At 47.2% G+C, this 17,751-nt stretch overlaps 1 protein-coding gene across 1 annotated transcript; it reads right to left on the bottom strand.

The window, feature by feature from the left end:
• Nucleotides 1-10: 10 nt before the first annotated feature.
• LOC122921483 lies at nucleotides 11-16,407 on the bottom strand. The gene is made up of 6 exons (XM_044271468.1): nucleotides 16,301-16,407; nucleotides 6,425-6,751; nucleotides 6,070-6,312; nucleotides 3,977-4,123; nucleotides 1,772-1,851; nucleotides 11-539 (listed from the first exon to the last, which is right to left on the bottom strand). The coding sequence occupies exons 1-6, from the start codon at nucleotides 16,353-16,355 to the stop codon at nucleotides 465-467; spliced, it is 927 nt and encodes a 308-aa protein (XP_044127403.1). The 5' UTR covers nucleotides 16,356-16,407; the 3' UTR covers nucleotides 11-464.
• Between the last annotated feature and the right edge of the window lie 1,344 nt (nucleotides 16,408-17,751).

Raw genomic sequence — 17,751 nt, 5'->3', positions numbered from 1 at the left:
CATTATATATTCATATATCGCAGTATAAGGAATTTAACTAGCCAAAAAAATATATATGACTTTAGTGGGGTGACAGAAGCCCTTTAAGATCAATTCTCAGACAATCCTATTCCCTTTTTTATGTCTAGACCCTAAAGATTTGACTGATCCTGTGTTTCCATGTCTTCATCCTCCACCTCATCTTTCAGTGTAACCATTCTGTTTCTGGGTCGTCTCTTCTCCCAGATTGTTGATCCATTTGGCGTTCAATTATGGCCATCCAGCTTCAATCAATGAGGCATCTCCATTCGTCCTGGGGATCTTCTAGTCGATAATGCTTCAAACCTCCAGGTTAGAGGTTCACAGCCCCCCCCCAAATGCCACAACTTTCTCTCAATAAATAAGTGTATAAAAACATTACGGTATATTAAATTAAAACATTCTGCTAATAAAAAAATTTTTAAAAAGGGAGGAACACGTCTGGTTTATGTATTTCCTGTAGCAGCGGACCCCTTGTGAGAATATCGACAATGGACGAGGAGGCCAATAAATGCAATAGTCTAAAAGAACAAAAAAAAAAAAAAAAAAAGTTAAAACATGCAAAAACTGCTTTAGTCATAATGTTTCAGGAGGAATAACAAAGGAACAAAACAATGTAGAGAAAAGACACTTTAGAATTGTTTCATAAAGGTTACAAGTATTCACAAAAACAGGTCCGGAGAGGAAACAGATCCTATTTATTTACTGCTATATGTAGCAAAGGGAAAAATAAAAGTTACTCCGTGTCCGTATTTCCGTTCCGCAAAAAAATAGAACATGTCCTATTACTGTCCGCATTATGGACAAAGATAGTACTGTTCTATAAAGGGCCAAGCTGTTCCGTTCCGCGAAATACGAAATGCACACAGAGGTCATCTGTATTTTCTGCGGATCCTTTTTTTGCGGACCACAAAATACATACGGTCGTGTGCATGAGCCCAAACAGTGAAGATCCTGTACAGGCTTTTAACCTCTGGATGCAAAATAATGACCAAGAAGGGTGTTCCTATTCACTGACAGATATTGGAGATCTTGAAAAATGGTAAGTGATTGGGACACAACATAGATTAGAAAGCTGTTAAAAAAAAAAGGTTATTCTGCTTTCCAAAAACATCATGTTTAAGGCTAGGTCTACTAGACGACATTTGTCGCGCTACAATTTTTATAATGGTAGTCTATGGAGTCGCACTGCAACATGCTGCGACTGTGACGCAACAGTCGCAGAAAAACCATTCGAGATGGATTTTTCTGCGACTGTCACGTCGTAGTGCGACACCATAGACGGCCATTATAAAAATTGACGCGCGACAAATGTCGTCATGTAGATCTAGCTTAACTGTATGGGAATAAACCCCTCCAGGGCAATTCCTCCAAGAGGTGTCTGGTTATTGACCGTCATCTTTGGCCTTCTCTTCAGCGGGGTGGTATGTGCACTCTGCCTGTGACAAGCTGCGTGCAGCAGCACAGGATGGTTTGTGCAGCCTCAGACAGCAAGTCGTGTGCTATAGACCTGTCATCTGGGACATGTAGGTGCCAGGACTGCTGCCTGCAGACAGTGATGATGATGGTGGACAGAGGTTCAATGGGTTATAGTGCTGGATAGGTTCTGAGTGGAGACTGGATGATCGGACTACTACCCCTATTGTCAGTGATCAGCTAACACAGATATGAATGGTAATAGATGCAGGGTCTGTACTTCTCATCTCATCATTCCTAGACTAGACCCTAACGATACAGAAGAATAGTAACTCACCGCCAGAAGTGAGATGGAAAGGACTGGTAGGATGATGAAGAATCTCAATCTACGATTTCTGTCCTGGCGAAGTATTACCTCTGTAATAGAAGAGATATGGATAAAATAAGTGCAGGATAATACAAACACACAATACACCCCAATACCACTATACAAACCACTAACACACAATACACCCCAATACAAACCACTAACACGCTATACCTAACAGCTACCTGGCACACACAGGACAATACTCGTTTAGCACCAGCATGTTCCACAGCGCTGTACAGACATTGTGATCACTGACACATCAGGGCATGTGTCTCCAGCCATGTCCGGTGCCGCATGCCCCCCATAGAGGTGCACACGGACAGGGGCCATCACAGGCTCTCTACAAAGGGAGAAAGGACCCCATAAACCTTTCCTCCAAACTCCCCATAGCATAGGTGCTGCAGTTGTCAGGGACCCTGGTTTATACTGGGGTTATTAGCCCAGCATCCACCAGAAGCCATAGTCCATTCCCCCCAAGAGGAGGGAGCTGGGGCTGCGGTGGATGAGGAGCCTGATGGCTACCTCTCGTCTCCTAGGGGCACTGAACCCTGAACAAGCTTGTGATGAACAGAAGTGCAAAGTGAACACAGTGAAGAAGAAGAAAGGACGTGCATCGTGTGATGACGGCCCAGACCCCAATTACAGGAGTTCCTCGTTAGTGGTTATAGCCAGAAGGCAAAGCAAATAGAGGTGTAAGTGCTCAAAAGTGAGGTGCCTGCAAATGTGTCACCGGTCAGTGGGATCCCACCCCAGGGTCACTTCTGTAGCTTGTCCTTCAGGCTGACCTCATGGCTCTGATTAGGACATCTCAGATCTTCTACAAGTAGCCATACATCTTGGCGCCCTCAGGCGGCTGTTACTTCATCTCCGTGCTTGCCTTTGCATTGCCGTCACACCAGATCTCAGCTGCCGATGATATATTAGGGGAAGATTGGAAACCACTTTTAGGAGCACTGTGAATCACAAACTGGATGTCGGGCAGGTTCTCACCCAGGTAAGCCGAGGTATATTCTAATAGAGGGCGGTCCGTTTTCTGTGGATTTTTATCTCTGCATGACCATATACATTAGACCTCTCCTTAAGGCCCCATATACATGTTCATATCCTTGGCCAAACATACAAGGATCGAGCAGTTGAAATCTTTATCAGTCTCATGTAAATCTGCAGGTTTGACTCATACACATCTAATGCGTATGGACAGCTTAAAGGGGTTTTCCCTAGAGTTCAATACTTATAGCCTATCCTCACGATAGGTCATCAATATCCAATAGGCGGACAGCATTGATCTGAAGAAGCCACTGGTGAGTACTGTGACCTCACAGCGCCATACATTGTACAGTGGCTGTGCTTGGTATTGCAGCCAAGACTCATTCAGTTCCATGAGACTGAGCCTCACACAGGCCATGTGACCAAAGAACGTGACATCACTGGCCTAGGAAGAGACCACAGCGATCACCAGCTGATCGGTGGGACTGCCAGGAGTCTGACCCCCACCGATCAGATACTAATGACCTATCCTGAGACTAGATAATATTACACTCTTAGAAAATACCTTTAAAGGGGCGGTCTGCTGAGTGCATATGTTTGCCTCAGCTTATAACGGCCATACAGTTGACCAGACAACCCCTTACAAGTGCGTTCTGGATGTACCTTACCTGAACAGCTGCCGAAGACAAAGTACAAGAGATTCCAGGAAAGCAAGAGAAGACAATGCCATAGAATTAGTTTGTGACAATAGAATAGGCGGTCAGTCCACGTGCACACAAGGTTTGCCCTGCCCTGTACATACGGCAGAGGCTGCGCCTGGTGCTGCAGCATTCACACTGCCTGGGCGCACCAGGAAAGAGCATTGTGCTGAACTATTTCTGCCCGTTACTAGCTGAGAAAGGATTTCTGCCCAAAATTAAAGTGGAACGATCACTTCTATTTATTTATTACATTAGTCCACAATTCTGTATAAAATAATTTTACTCCCTACACTTAATAACCAGATACATTTTTTTCTTCCTTTGGGCTTCTCTGTGTTCGAGTGGCCATAACTATTTTTTTCAATGACATGACTATTGAAGGCCTTGTTTTCTATGGTTCCATTGATGGTCACAACATTCTCACACCCCACTAGTATCCAGGCGTCATGCTCCCCAGTAAAGCCTTGCACTCAAGAAAACTTACCTGACGGGGTCAGGACATAGAGGTTGGTGACATTCCTCGAGAGAATGAGTGTCTGATTGCTGGGTCGGCCTCCGCCATCGGCCCATATCACTCTGGTAATGTTCGGGTACATGACGACCCCCAAAGGATTGGATTTTCCTTTGAGATCTAGACAGGAAGCAGAAAAAGTCATTACATAAAAGTGCTATAAGAAAAATACACAGCGCCGAAGTCTGGCAAACAGGGCCGCGCAGCCTTCTCGGAAAATATTAAAGGGGTGTTCCCGTCAGAAACACTTATCCACTGGATCGGTGACAAACGCTACATTAGTGGAGGTCTGACCTAAGTGCTAGACGGCTTCAATCAATACCTCAGATTGCAGGGGGTGTGCAGACCACTAGTCTAGGGGCAAAGAGGGACCAGGATCTTCTCTCCTGGTGATCCACTGGGACCACATCTCAGAACCAAAAGTATTCAGTACCTGAGAAGTAACTATTATCAATCATGATCAGAATATTGTTCAGATCGTTAACTGTATCCATAGCAAAATCAGCTGAATACTGGGGGGCAGGAATAGGGACCGGGTGGGATCAGCTGAATACTGGGGGCCGGGACCAGGGGGGATCAGCTGAATACTGGGGGCCAGGAATAGGGACCAGGGGGTATCAGCTGAATACTGGCGGCCAGGAATAGAGACCAGGGGGGGGGGGGTTCAGCTGAATACTGGGGGCCAGGAATAGGGACCAGGGTGTATCAGCTGAATACTGGGGGCCAGGAATAGGGACCAGGGGGTTCAGCTGAATACTGGGGGCCAGGAATAGGGACCAGGGGGTATCAGCTGAATACTGGCGGCCAGGAATAGGGACCAGGGGGTTCAGCTGAATACTGGGGGCCAGGAATAGAGACCAGGGGGGGGGGGTTCAGCTGAATACTGGGGGCCAGGAATAGGGACCAGGGTGTATCAGCTGAATACTGGGGGCCAGGAATAGGGACCAGGGGGTTCAGCTGAATACTGGGGGCCAGGAATAGGGACCAGGGGGTTCAGCTGAATACTGGGGGCCAGGAATAGGGACCAGGGGGTTCAGCTGAATACTGGGGGCCAGGAATAGTTACCAGGGGAGATCAGCTGAATAGTGTGAGGAGGGGGGGGGGGCGGAATGGGAACCAGGGGGATCACGTGAATAGTTGGGGGCCAGGAATGGGAACAAGGGGGGGGGGAAATCACGTGAATAGTTGGGGGCCAGGAATGGGAACCAGGGGGGGGGGGAAAATCACGTGAATAGTTGGGGGCCAGGAATAGGGACCAGGGTGGAAGGGGCCGTCTCTGATTAGGAGGGAAGATGTGAAGGTAGCAGGCGATGTTCTTTTTGTATTCATTGTCTTCTGGACAATTCTCACATCTGTGAATCCGGAATTAAAGGGACACTGGCAGGCCCAATAACCGTAATTAGCTGTACATATGACTGCCCAGGTCTTCTAATGTGCATTAAAAACATATAAGTATCCCCCCTGTCCACATTATGAATACAGTAAACTCATCTCCACGTTTCATCTCCACTTGCGCCCAGCCAGCCTCAGCCCAACCGCCGTTTTGAAGCGCTGCCCATCTCATCAATATTCACTTAGCTGGGCGGCTTCTGCTGTCCCCGACCTTCCGAGATCTGGCGCATGCCCAATAGAAAGCTATGGGTGCCGGGCGCATGCGCAGAAGCTGAAAGCGAGTCCGATGCCCATAGCTTTCTATTGGGCATGCGCCGGATCTTGGAAGGTCGGGGACAGCAGAAGCCGCCCAGCTAAGTGAATATTGATGAGATGGGCAGCGCTTCAAAACGGCGGTTGGGCTGAGGCTGGCTGGGTTCAAGTGGAGATGAAACGCCGCCCCTTGGGCAGAAAGAAAAGCGATTAGTTCAGGTTATAAAACATGAGTTTACTGTATTCATAATGTGGACAGGGGGGATACTTATATGTTTTTAATGCACATTAGAAGACCTGGGCAGTCATATGTACAGCTAATTATGGTTATTGGGCCTGCCAGTGTCCCTTTAAGTTCAATTTTTTCCCAATTGAAGGATTTTTTTATGGGACGTTGCTCTGATTTTATTCCTAGGACTTACCGTTTATGGGAGTAATATTTTTGCTGTCCGCACTGACTAGATTGGAGACATGAACTGTGAACGAGGCAGTGATGTTGTTCGGAACGGTGAGTGTCCGGTTATCATGGCTCAGCCAGCTCCCGTCTCTCAGGTCTTCTCCATCCATGGTCCAGTTAACTGCATCCGGTTCTCCATCACAGACAACAGTAAAAGATATGGTTGCCCCCGTGTCGTTCCGGGATAGCTCCTTGATCCAGACAAGATCTAGAAGGAGGAAACACGGTTCTTTAGTTTATTTCACAGATTCACATGCCTTACTGGCGCCATTGCTACGCATACGTCACATGACCACTGTGGCTGTGTCAGGTGCACTCACCATGAACCTCATATCCGATCTGGTGGTATGATTCTTTAACCCCATTGCCGTTCCTGTATTCCAGAGTATAAATGCCGCCATCCCTCTTGGTTATATTGCTTATGGTGACCCGTCCGGTGGATTCATTCACACTGACCCTTCCTTCATACTTATCAGGTATAAGATAACTGTAATTGCAGGGGATGTGGATGGCCACATGATCATGATGGATCTTGTAGAGTGTGTTCAGTTTGCACGGCTTAAAAGAAAATGTTATATTGGAGCCGATGGCGACGCGATTGACTTCATGGCTTTGTATCAATGTGAAGCCGATAAATAGTAGAAGACCTGAAAAATAAGGAAAAATAATTATAGATACAACGCATCTACATATATTCTAGAGAGAGAGCATAATCTATAAGGGTCCATTCACACGTCTATGGTGTATCTGCAATACACCGGGCCGCTCATCGCCGGAACTGCCTGCCGGATCCTGAAATCCGTGTGCAAACGCATAGCACTTGTAGACTGATCCGGATGCGAATCCGTCTAACAAACGCAATGAAACACCAGATCTGTCTCTCTGTTTGTCACCCTGAAATATTTTTTTGCATTTTTAAAAGTCTGCGCATGCACAGACCGGAAAACCGGATGCGTTTTTCCGGAACACTTGGTGCTGGATCCGGCATTAATGCATTTTTTAAATGGAAACTAATGGCGGATCTGGCATTTTGGACTGAGAAAATACCGCAGCATGCTGTGGTATTTTGTCCGACCAAATACCATAAGAGTGACTGAACTGAAGACATCCTGAACGGCTCGCTCTCTATTCAGAATGCATGGGGATAAAACTGAAGCGTTTTTTCCCGGTATTGAGCCCCTAGGACGGAACTCAATACCGGAAAACTTTAACGCAAGTGTGAAAGTACCCTAAGGGGTTAAAAGTATATTAGTTTAGTCCAATCCATCCAAAAGATATAAGTATACCCACTAACCACCCAATTCACAGTGCATGCTTGTATTTGTAGTCCGCTCACATATAGTGTTGAGCAAACTTGTGTTTTAAGTTCGGCATCTAAAGTTCGGGTTATCGAAGAATCGCGTTATGGATTCTAAATTCCGTTATGGTCCATGGTAGCGGAATCCATAACGGGATACTTCGATAACCCGAACTTAAAACACAAGTTCGCTCAACACTACTCACATACTGTCTGGCGGTGCTTTACATGTCATAGGAAAAGGTGCAGATTGTTAAAAAGGACATAGGAACAGAACACACTAAATACAACATAAAAAGGGGTTGTGCGGAACCGAAAAAGTGAGCCTGGTGACCGGCACTAATGGGAAAGATGTAAAACAGCTAGGGCAGCGCTAAAGCCCGCCCATCGGTGCTGGTGACGTCACCGGGAATACTGCTAAGCGGAAGCCTCCACCCAGCTTACCCTAAGCCCGGTACGTCACCGAATCCCCTAAAAATGCCCTTGCCCTGCGCAGGGAGAATCTGTGCATGAAATCATAGGAGCCAGAGGGGTTAAGATGAACCCAGACAAGGGTTAGTGGGGGTCCTAACGCTGGGGCCCCCACCTATGACGAGAGCGCCCCCCCCCCCCCCACCTATGATGAGAGCGCCCCCCCCCCCCCCCACCTATGATGAGAGCGCCCCCCCCCCACCTATGATGAGAGCGCCCCCCCCCCACCTATGACGAGAGCGGCCCTCCCGCCCCACCTATGACGAGAGCGCCCCCCCCCCACCTATGATGAGAGCGCCCCCCACCTATGACGAGAGCGGCCCTCCCGCCCCACCTATGACGAGAGCGGCCCTCCCGCCCCACCTATGACGAGAGCGGCCCTCCCGCCCCACCTATGACGAGAGCGGCCCTCCCGCCCCACCTATGACGAAAGCGGGCCCCCCCCACCTATGACGAAAGCGGGGGGCCCCCACCTATGACGAAAGCGGAGCCCCCTGAAAAGAATGGAGCAGCCGGTCAGGTAAATGTGAGGCCGCTCCAGTCTTTGATATCCCAGGAGGGCGCTGCAATGGTCTATCAAATCATCCATCATCCAGATGTCCCCACAGAGGAGGCACTCACAGCGGGTACACGTCCCATCCCTTATTTCATGTGAAGGGTTAATAATTGTGCGGGTGAGGAGCATAGTGGAGCGGCTGCTAGTGTTCGAATGCCAAATGTTGGTGTACCAGGAACGCCAGAAGTTACGCGACATGTTCGCATGCAACTCCAATCTAGAATAGACAGTCACCCAGTGTTCTGTCAGAAAACCTTAAATCGTCAGATTCCCTTCTGTGGGTGTGCGCCTCCGTGCAAGCGCAGTACCACGGCACTGCACCTCCACGCAAGCACAGTATCAGGGCATGGGTAAGTTAAAATTACAGTGAGCGGTGACTCACGGAAGCGTGACGGGCGCGCGCTCTCAGGGGTAAGGAGATCTGACGGTCTTGTTAAATCTCCTTACCCTCACACTGCACACGCGCGGATTGTAAAATCTCCTTACCCTCACTACACAGCGCGCTTCAGATTCATTGCTGGCTGGCTTCAATCCGCGCGTGCGCAGTGTGAGGGTAAGGAGATTTAACAAGACAAAAGACCCCTGAGAGCGCACGCCCATCGCGCTTCCGTGAGTCACCGCTCACTGTAATTTTAACTTAGCCATGCCCTGGTACTGCGCTTGCGTGGAGGTGCCGTACCGTTGTACTGTGCTTGCGCGGAAGTCACGTGGGGTAAGGGAATCTGACGAGGTAAGGTTTTCTGACAGAACACCGGGACAACCCACTGGTCTTTCTCTGATGTCCGCACCATCCAGAACTTCAGTAAAAGTGCCGCATTTTAGCGTAAAACAATTATGTGCCAAAACTTGCGCCTTTTTACCGTCAATATATGAGAGAAGCCTTCAGTATGTCTCGTTAGAGGCCGGATAGGAAGGAGAGAAATCAGCCTTTCTGAATCCATCCAACCCGGCAGGTGTGACTCCAGCCTACGGCTCATGTGGCATCAGCTCCTGTCCTCCCGTGACCTTCCGCAGCCCCGCAGAAATATACACATCCTAGTCTTCTCCGTTTTATGGACATGTACACCGCGGGATCCACGATTTGTGGAGCACAACATGAATACAGCCCCTTATGGCAGGACCCGTCTATGTAAAGGGCATGGTGTGTCGCATTATTATTACTGGGACACTACGGTGGGGTATTATTATTACTGGGAGACTATAGAGGGGGATTATTATTACTGGGAGACTATAGAGGGGCATTATTATTACTGGGAGACACTATAGGTGGCATTATTATTATTACTGGGACACTATAGAGGGGTGTTAAGGGGAATATGGCTTTTAGCCAGAACCTCATCCTGATGACCACACAAATATGCCTGATAATTGGAGCCAGTGGTATTCACCCATTCAGTATGGCAAGTAGCATTGTGTCCCTTGTTAGCATATCTAAAGCAGTTGAACAACATCCTCTTGACCAAGAGATGGGGGAAGATATTTGGGTGGTCACAGGGTGGAGTCGATGGTGGGGGGCTGGGACACAGCAAGATATAGATGAAAGTTGGGTGTGAGGCTGGGTCTCTCTTCCTGCCACCCACTGGAACAACAGCACTTCAGGAGCAAGCTAAGTTATATGTGTGCGTATGTGGGTATGTATACAAGTATAATATCCCAGTAGACTTTATATGTGTACATATAGATATTTGTAGTCTGCGATTGTATTACCAATAGATTCTGTTTATGCAGGAGTCTCTATATGTACATGTACTAATGGTCAGGTACTGGATGTGAGTTGGTTAGAAGAGTAGATCCAGTAGACTGTATATTGGTGGACTCTGGATATACTGTATATACATACACATTAGCCACATTTGCTTAGCATCCAGGGTGCTCAGGAACGGAGGTGGCTGTGTGTGCTGGTGTCCTCTATGTATTGTGTTATCTGTATCTCTATGTATAATGTCCATTGCTTTGTCATCTCTATGTTATCAGTAAACTATTTTTATATATAAGTATCCGTGAGGGTTTTGTGTGGCTCCTGGGGTATATGAAGGACTGGAGGAGGTGTAATTATACACAGGATATTCGGGTTGTATGGGAAACATTGGCAACATGCTAGGAATAGAATAGAAGGGATGGAAAAGGGAGATATACATAAATCTCTATTTCCCAAGAAGCAAAAATCCCCTCTTCAAGGGGCATTATTATTATTACTGGGACACTATATAGAGGTGCATTATTATTACTGGGACACTATATAGAGGTGCATTATTATTACTACGGGGACACTATAGAGGGGCATTATTATTACTACTGGGACACTATAGAGGGGTATTATTATTACTACTGGGACACTATAGAGGGCATTATTGTTACTGGGACACTATAGAGGGGTATTATTATTACTAGGACACTATAGGGGCATTATTATTACTAGTACACTATAGAGGGGTATTATTAATACTAGGACACTATAGGGGGTATTATTATTACTGGGAGCAGATCTCAGAGGTGGGACCCACATATCCCAGTGATATGTCATCAATGTCCCAGATGGGAATAAACCCCTTTAATATGTAAAATCCAATTTATAAAATAAATAGTAAAGTGCTGCGGAACATGTTGGCGCTGTATAAAGATATTACTGTTAATAAATGCAGGGTAATTAATGAAACATGATAAAATATGCGATAAATATATCACTAACTTAATAAAAAACCATAAAAATAGCAATACTCACATGCAATTAGATCGAGGCTCTGTATACACATCCCGGGCCTTCGTGTTAGGCCTCATGCACACGACGTTTTTTTTCACGGTCCGCAAAAACGGGGTCCATGATCCGTGACCGTTTTTTCGTCCGTGGGTCTTCCTTGATTTTTGGAGGATCCACGGACATGAAAAAAAAGTCGTTTTGGTGTCCGCCTGGCCGTGCGGAGCCAAACGGATCCATCCTGAATTACAATGCAAGTCAATGGGGACGGATCCGTTTGACGTTGACACAATATGGTGCAATTGCAAACGGATCCGTCCCCATTGACTTTCAATGTAAAGTCAGGAGTCCCTTTACTTTCACACTTGCGTTCATATAATGCAGACGGTGGCTCCGTTCAGAGCGGATCCGTCTGCATTATATTGTTAAAACATTTCTAAGTGTGAAAGTAGCACAGACGGATCCGTCCAGACTTTACATTGAAAGTCAATGGGGGACGGATCCGTTTGAAAATTGAGCCACAGTGTGTCATCTTCAAACGGATCCGTCCCCTCTGACTTACATTGTAAGTCTGGACGGATCCGCTTGCCTCCGCACGGCCAGGCGGACACCCGAACATAACTTGAAGCGTCCCCATCACCATGGGAACGCCTCTATGTTAGAATATACTGTCGGATATGAGCTACATCGTGAAACTCATTTCCGACAGTATATTCTAACACAGAGGCGTTCCCATGGTGATGGGGACGCTTCAGGTTAGAATATACTGAAAACCTGTGTACATGACTGCCCCCTGCTGCCTGGCAGCACCCGATCTTAGGGCCGTGATCAGCACAATTAACTCCTCAGGTGCCGCACCTGAAGGGGTTAATTGTACTATCATATCCCCCAGAGATCAGGGCTGCCAGGCAGCAGGGGGCAGACCCCCCCTCCCCAGTTTGAATATCGTTGGTGGCACAGTGTGCGCCCACCATCGGGCCCCCCCCTTCCTCCCTCTATTGTTATAAATCGTTGGTGGCACAGTGTGCGCCCACCATCACCCCCCCTCTCTCTATAGCAGTAACAACATTGCTGGCAGTGTGCGGCCTCCCATTTCCCCCCCCCCCCCGATCATTGGTGGCAGCGTAGTTCCGATCGGAGTCCCAGTTTAATCGCTGGGGCTCCGATCGGTAACCATGGCAACCAGGAAGCTACTGCAGCCCTGGTTGCCATGGTTACTTAGCAATAGTACAATTGTACAAGATTCATACTTACCTGCTGGCTGCTGCGATGTCTGTGACCGGCCGGGAGCTCCTCCTACTGGTAAGTGACAGCTCTTTAGCAATGCACCGCACAGACCTGTCACTTACCAGTAGGTGGAGCTCCCGGCCGGACACAGACATCGCAGCAGCAAGCAGGTAAGTATGAATCTTCTACTATTGTACTATTGCTAAGTAACCATGGCAACCAGGGCTGCAGTAGCGTCCTGGTTGCCATGGTTACCGATCGGAGCCCCAGCGATTAAACTGGGACTCCGATCGGAACCACGCTGCCACCAATGATCGGGGGGGGGGGGATGGGAGGCCGCACACTGCCACCAATGCTGTTACTGCTATAGAGAGAGGGGGGGCGATGCTGGGCGCACACTGTGCCACCAACGATTTATTACAATAGAGGGAGGGAGGGGGGGGGGCGATGGGGGGCGCACACTGTGCCACCAACGATTTATTACAATAGAGGGAGGGAGGGGGGGGCAATGCTGGGCGCACACTGTGCCACCAACGATTTCTAACAATAGAGGGAGGAAGGGGGGGCCCGATGGGGGGCGCACACTGTGCCACCAACGATATTCAAACTGGGGAGGGGGGGGGGTCTGCCCCCTGCTGCCTGGCATCCCTGATCTCTTACAGGGGAATATGATAGTACAATTAACCCCTTTAGGTGCCGCACCTGAAGGGGTTAATTGTGCTATCATATCCCCCTGTAAGAGATCGGGTGCTGCCAGGCAGCAGGGGGCAGTCTTGTACAAAGTTTGTAGTGTATTCTAACTAGAAGCGTCCCCATCACCATGGGAACGCTTCTGTGTTAGAATATACTGTTGGATATGAGTTTTCACGAAGTGAAAACTTAGATCAGAAAAAGCTTTTATGCAGACGGATCTTCGGATCAGTCTGTATGAAAGCAACCTACGGCCACGGATCACGGACACGGATGCCAATCTTGTGTGCATCAGTGTTCTTTCACGGACCCATTGACTTGAATGGGGCCGTAAACCGTTGTCCGTCATAAAAATAGGACAGGTTAGGGATACACGGATCACGGCCTCGGCTGCAAAACGGTGCATTTTCCGATTTTTCCACGGACCCATTGAAAGTCAATGGGTCCGTGAAAAAAAAACGGAAAACGGCACAACGGCCACGGATGCACACAACGGTCGTGTGCATGAGGCCTTATGTGTATAAAGTGCCGCCAAACAATAGCCATTTAAAGCATAACAGGTAGGTACTTAATACAAGACCGTTCTATGTCTGTTTCATCGTCCTATGGTCTGCTGTCAGTTCAGCATTGTGCAGTGACACGTGACTCGCTACTAAAGGTATTGTCCACTAGGTGGCGTTAAATATCACCGAAAGTAAATCAGACCATAAATTCCACTTTAAGTGGAGACTTGTGGTAATATTTCTGTCAGCCACCAGGGGGCAGTATTGCTCTGCTCCGCAGTGCACATCCGTCATGAAGTTGTTCCAGCTCCATTATCTCATACTCATTCTTAGGCCTCATGCACACGACCGTTGTGTGCATCCGTGGCCGTTGTGCCGTTTTCAGTTTTTTTTTCAGACTAAGGGTCCATTCACACGTCCGTTTTTTCTTTCCTGATCTGTTCCGTTTTTTGCGGAACAGATCAGGACCAGATCTGGACCCATTCATTTTCAATGGGTCCTGGAAAAAAATAAAAAATAAAAAAAAAATAAAAAAAAAAAAAATAATAAAAATCGGACAGCACAATGTGTGCTGTCCGTTTCCGTTGTTCCGTTCCGCATGCCCGTTTAAATATAAAACATGTCCTATTCTTTTCCGCAAAATTCGGATCCTGGTACAATACAAAGTCAATGGATCCGCAAAAAACGGAAGACATTCGGATGTCATTCCGTATGTCATCCGTTTTTTGCGCAATCCGTTCCTGGAAACACATAACAAATTTTTATTTATTTATTTTTTTAATTTTTTTTTCAAAGAAATCCAAACAACTTTATTTGATTATTGAAATGTATACATGTTTCTGTTTTTTACGGATCCGCAAAAAACGGATGACATACGGAAACATTTTCAGGAACAACGGATCCGCAAAAAACGGACCGAAATTCGGATTATAGAAAAATACTGACGTGTGAATGTAGCCTTAATGATCATACCTTATTTCATTAAGTATGTGCCAATGATCATTTTTGCCAATATAAACTATTATTACATTTCTAACTTTGTAGGTCAAATATTGTGGATTTTACCCCAGTGTTTGATCTGGTCTCCCCTAGAAACGTCCACCTCCTCTGGAGCGAGTCCCTGGGCTGCGCTTGCGCATAAGCTCCTCTTTTTTCTTCTTGCTTGCCGCTCAGTCATCTCATGAGCGCGCACGCCACCCAATGCCGTGCATGCCCAGAGCGTTGCCGCTTCACAAACAGAGCCGCGCATGCTCTGTATGCAGCGGTTGTAGAGGGAGAGAATGGTGGAGGAGGAGGGGAGCTGTCAGCCTTCAGCAGCACAGCCCCGATCATTGAATGGTGAGGAGAACGGGGCTGCGCTGCTGTGTGTAACTGTGTGAAACTGGCATAAAGGGCAGTTTCACAATTGCGGCAGGACGGATTCGTTCCACCTGCTATTTAGTCGGACTTTCTGGAACTTTTGGAAGTACAAATCACATGACCCTTCTTTCCCCTCTACGTCTGGTGTTAGGACCCCCTCATACATGTGAGGTCGGCAGTCATCTTAGAGGAGCAATTTATAATGGCCGGTGTCACAATTAGTAATGTTCTCACTTTATTTACATTTGATCCATTAACACGTGTTGAGACATAACAATATAATTATTTACAAGTGGTCACTGGGACCAATGATTGTCTCTGGGTTGACATGTGTTAAATAGTAATAAAACGTTTATTACCTGTCCTTAACATTTTTAACTAGAACTGACGGGGTTAAAAATATCAGCCGTGTCTGCACTATCACTATCGGTAGTCTGAGTATAAATGACACCACTAGGGGGCGAACCGCACTATTGCCTGCCTATCTTCACTGTCTCCTTCTGCCGTACTAAACTTTGTAACACCGTTTGTTTTACAGTGCTACTTGCTGATAGCGACTGCCCTCCCAGCGTCCACTTATTGCATCAAAGCTCTTTCCTTTTCTTTGCTGGCTAAAACTTTACATGTATCTCTCTCTGCCAACCCAAACCCCCCCCCCCCCCCAACCCCGACATGTTTCGCCAAAACACTTGGCGTCTTCAGGGGTATGGGCAGTCTCACATTTATACTCAGACTACCATTAGTGATAGTGCAGACACGGCTGATTTTTTTAACCCCGTCAGTTCTAGTGAAAAATTTTAAGGACAAGTAATAAACGTTTAATTTTAGTACTATTTAACACGTGTCAACCCAGAGACAATCGTTTGTCCCAGTGACCACTTCTAAATAATTAAATTAGTAATGTTGGCACATCTGTGAGATGTCTGTGCCCCAGACGATGAGATCTATGCCTGGTACAGAGTCTGGCAAAACGTGTCACTTTTCTACCCCAGAAAACTGCCATACCCCAATGTGTATGGCCTCTTTAAAAACAATAAAGATAAAAAGAAGGGGAAAAAAAAAAATCAATCACTTATCAACACATAGTCCACGTGCCATCTTTATGTGAATTCAGTGGTACCTCATCCCCAGGATTAAAAAAAAACTATTTTAAAAAAATCCCATTAATGCCTGAATATGTGACGTTTTGTAGGGTAATACTTCCAAAAGTTTTATCATTTTGGTATCAGGATTAAACACAAAGTAAAAGTTGGCAGTATTTGGTGACTGTATATTCTGCCACAGCCTTAAGAGTTAAGTAGATTGGAAACAGGAAAGATGGTTAAAGGAGATGGAAAATAATGGGTTGGGTTAGGTTACAGAAATGCCCTAAAGCTGGTGGGGACAGGGTTATCTTACCTCTTTCTGTGAGTTTCCAGAAGTCAAACATTTGCAAGAGAAGTTGTAAGGACATCTGCTGAGGATGAACTGTGGTGGAACTAACTGCTCCTCCAGCTTCTTTCCCTGCTCTTATAAAGGACAAGTCTGGAGACATCACTGTGCTGGCCACGCCCCCCTTTCACTTGTATAAAATATGTGAACTGAGCCAATCACAGCCTGGGAGGACGGTAGGACCCGCCTACTGTAACTTAAGGAGCAAAGCTACCGGAGCCTATAACGGGAGAACGGAGCGGCGCCCGGGGATAATAGTAAGTGCAGTGAGATCCCCGGGCGCCGCTCTATATTGCAGCATACTCAGTTCACATAGTTTATACAAGTAAAAGGTCCTCTTTAACCCCTTCAGCTGCACAGCTCTGCAGGCAGTGAGAAGACAATTCTGGGCACCGGAGCTGAGATACTAGAGAGAACATTACACAAGAAGGTAGGGGGAAGATCCTGTGTGTATTAGCAGTGTCGTTTTACAGCTGGGACTTGTAGTCCTACACATACAACATGCTGCAGAGTCTCCCAGCAGGCAGACATGTCACTCAGGGCAGCTCTTGTATTCACTCCCTTAGCAGTGTCATTATACAGCTGGGACTTGTAGTCCTCCACATACAACATGCTGCAGAGTCTCCCATCAGGCAGACATGTCACTCAGGGCAGCTCTTGTATTCACTCCCTTAGCAGTGTCATTATACAGCTGGGACTTGTAGTCCTCCACATACAACATGCTGCAGAGTCTCCCAGCAGGCAGACATGTCACTCAGGGCAGCTCTTGTATTCACTCCCTTAGCAGTGTCATTATACAGCTGGGACTTGTAGTCCTCCACATACAACATGCTGCAGAGTCTCCCAGCACTCAGGGCAGCTCTTGTATTCACTCCCTTAGCAGTGTCATTATAGAGCTGGGACTTGTAGTCCTACACATACAACATGCTGCAGAGTCTCCCAGCACTCAGGGCAGCTCTTGTATTCACTCCCTTAGCAGTGTCATTATACAGCTGGGACTTGTAGTCCTACACATACAACATGCTGCAGAGTCTCCCAGCACTCAGGGCAGCTCTTGTATTCACTCCCTTAGCAGTGTCATTATACAGCTGGGACCTGTAGTCCTCCACATACAACATGCTGCAGAGTCTCCCAGCACTCAGGGCAGCTCTTGTATTCACTCCCTTAGCAGTGTCATTATACAGCTGGGACCTGTAGTCCTCCACATACAAGATGCTGCAGAGTCTCCCAGCAGGCAGACATGTCACTCAGGGCAGCTCTTGTATTCACTCCCTTAGCAGTGTCATTATACAGCTGGGACTTGTAGTCCTCCACATACAACATGCTGCAGAGTCTCCCAGCACTCAGGGCAGCTCTTGTATTCACTCCCTTAGCAGTGTCATTATACAGCTGGGACCTGTAGTCCTCCACATACAAGA

This window comes from Bufo gargarizans, chromosome 11 (assembly GCF_014858855.1).
Source record: "Bufo gargarizans isolate SCDJY-AF-19 chromosome 11, ASM1485885v1, whole genome shotgun sequence".
Taxonomy (NCBI): domain Eukaryota; kingdom Metazoa; phylum Chordata; class Amphibia; order Anura; family Bufonidae; genus Bufo; species Bufo gargarizans.
The sequence above is the reverse complement of the archived record's forward strand: the minus strand, read 5'-3'. Positions and strand labels throughout refer to the sequence as shown.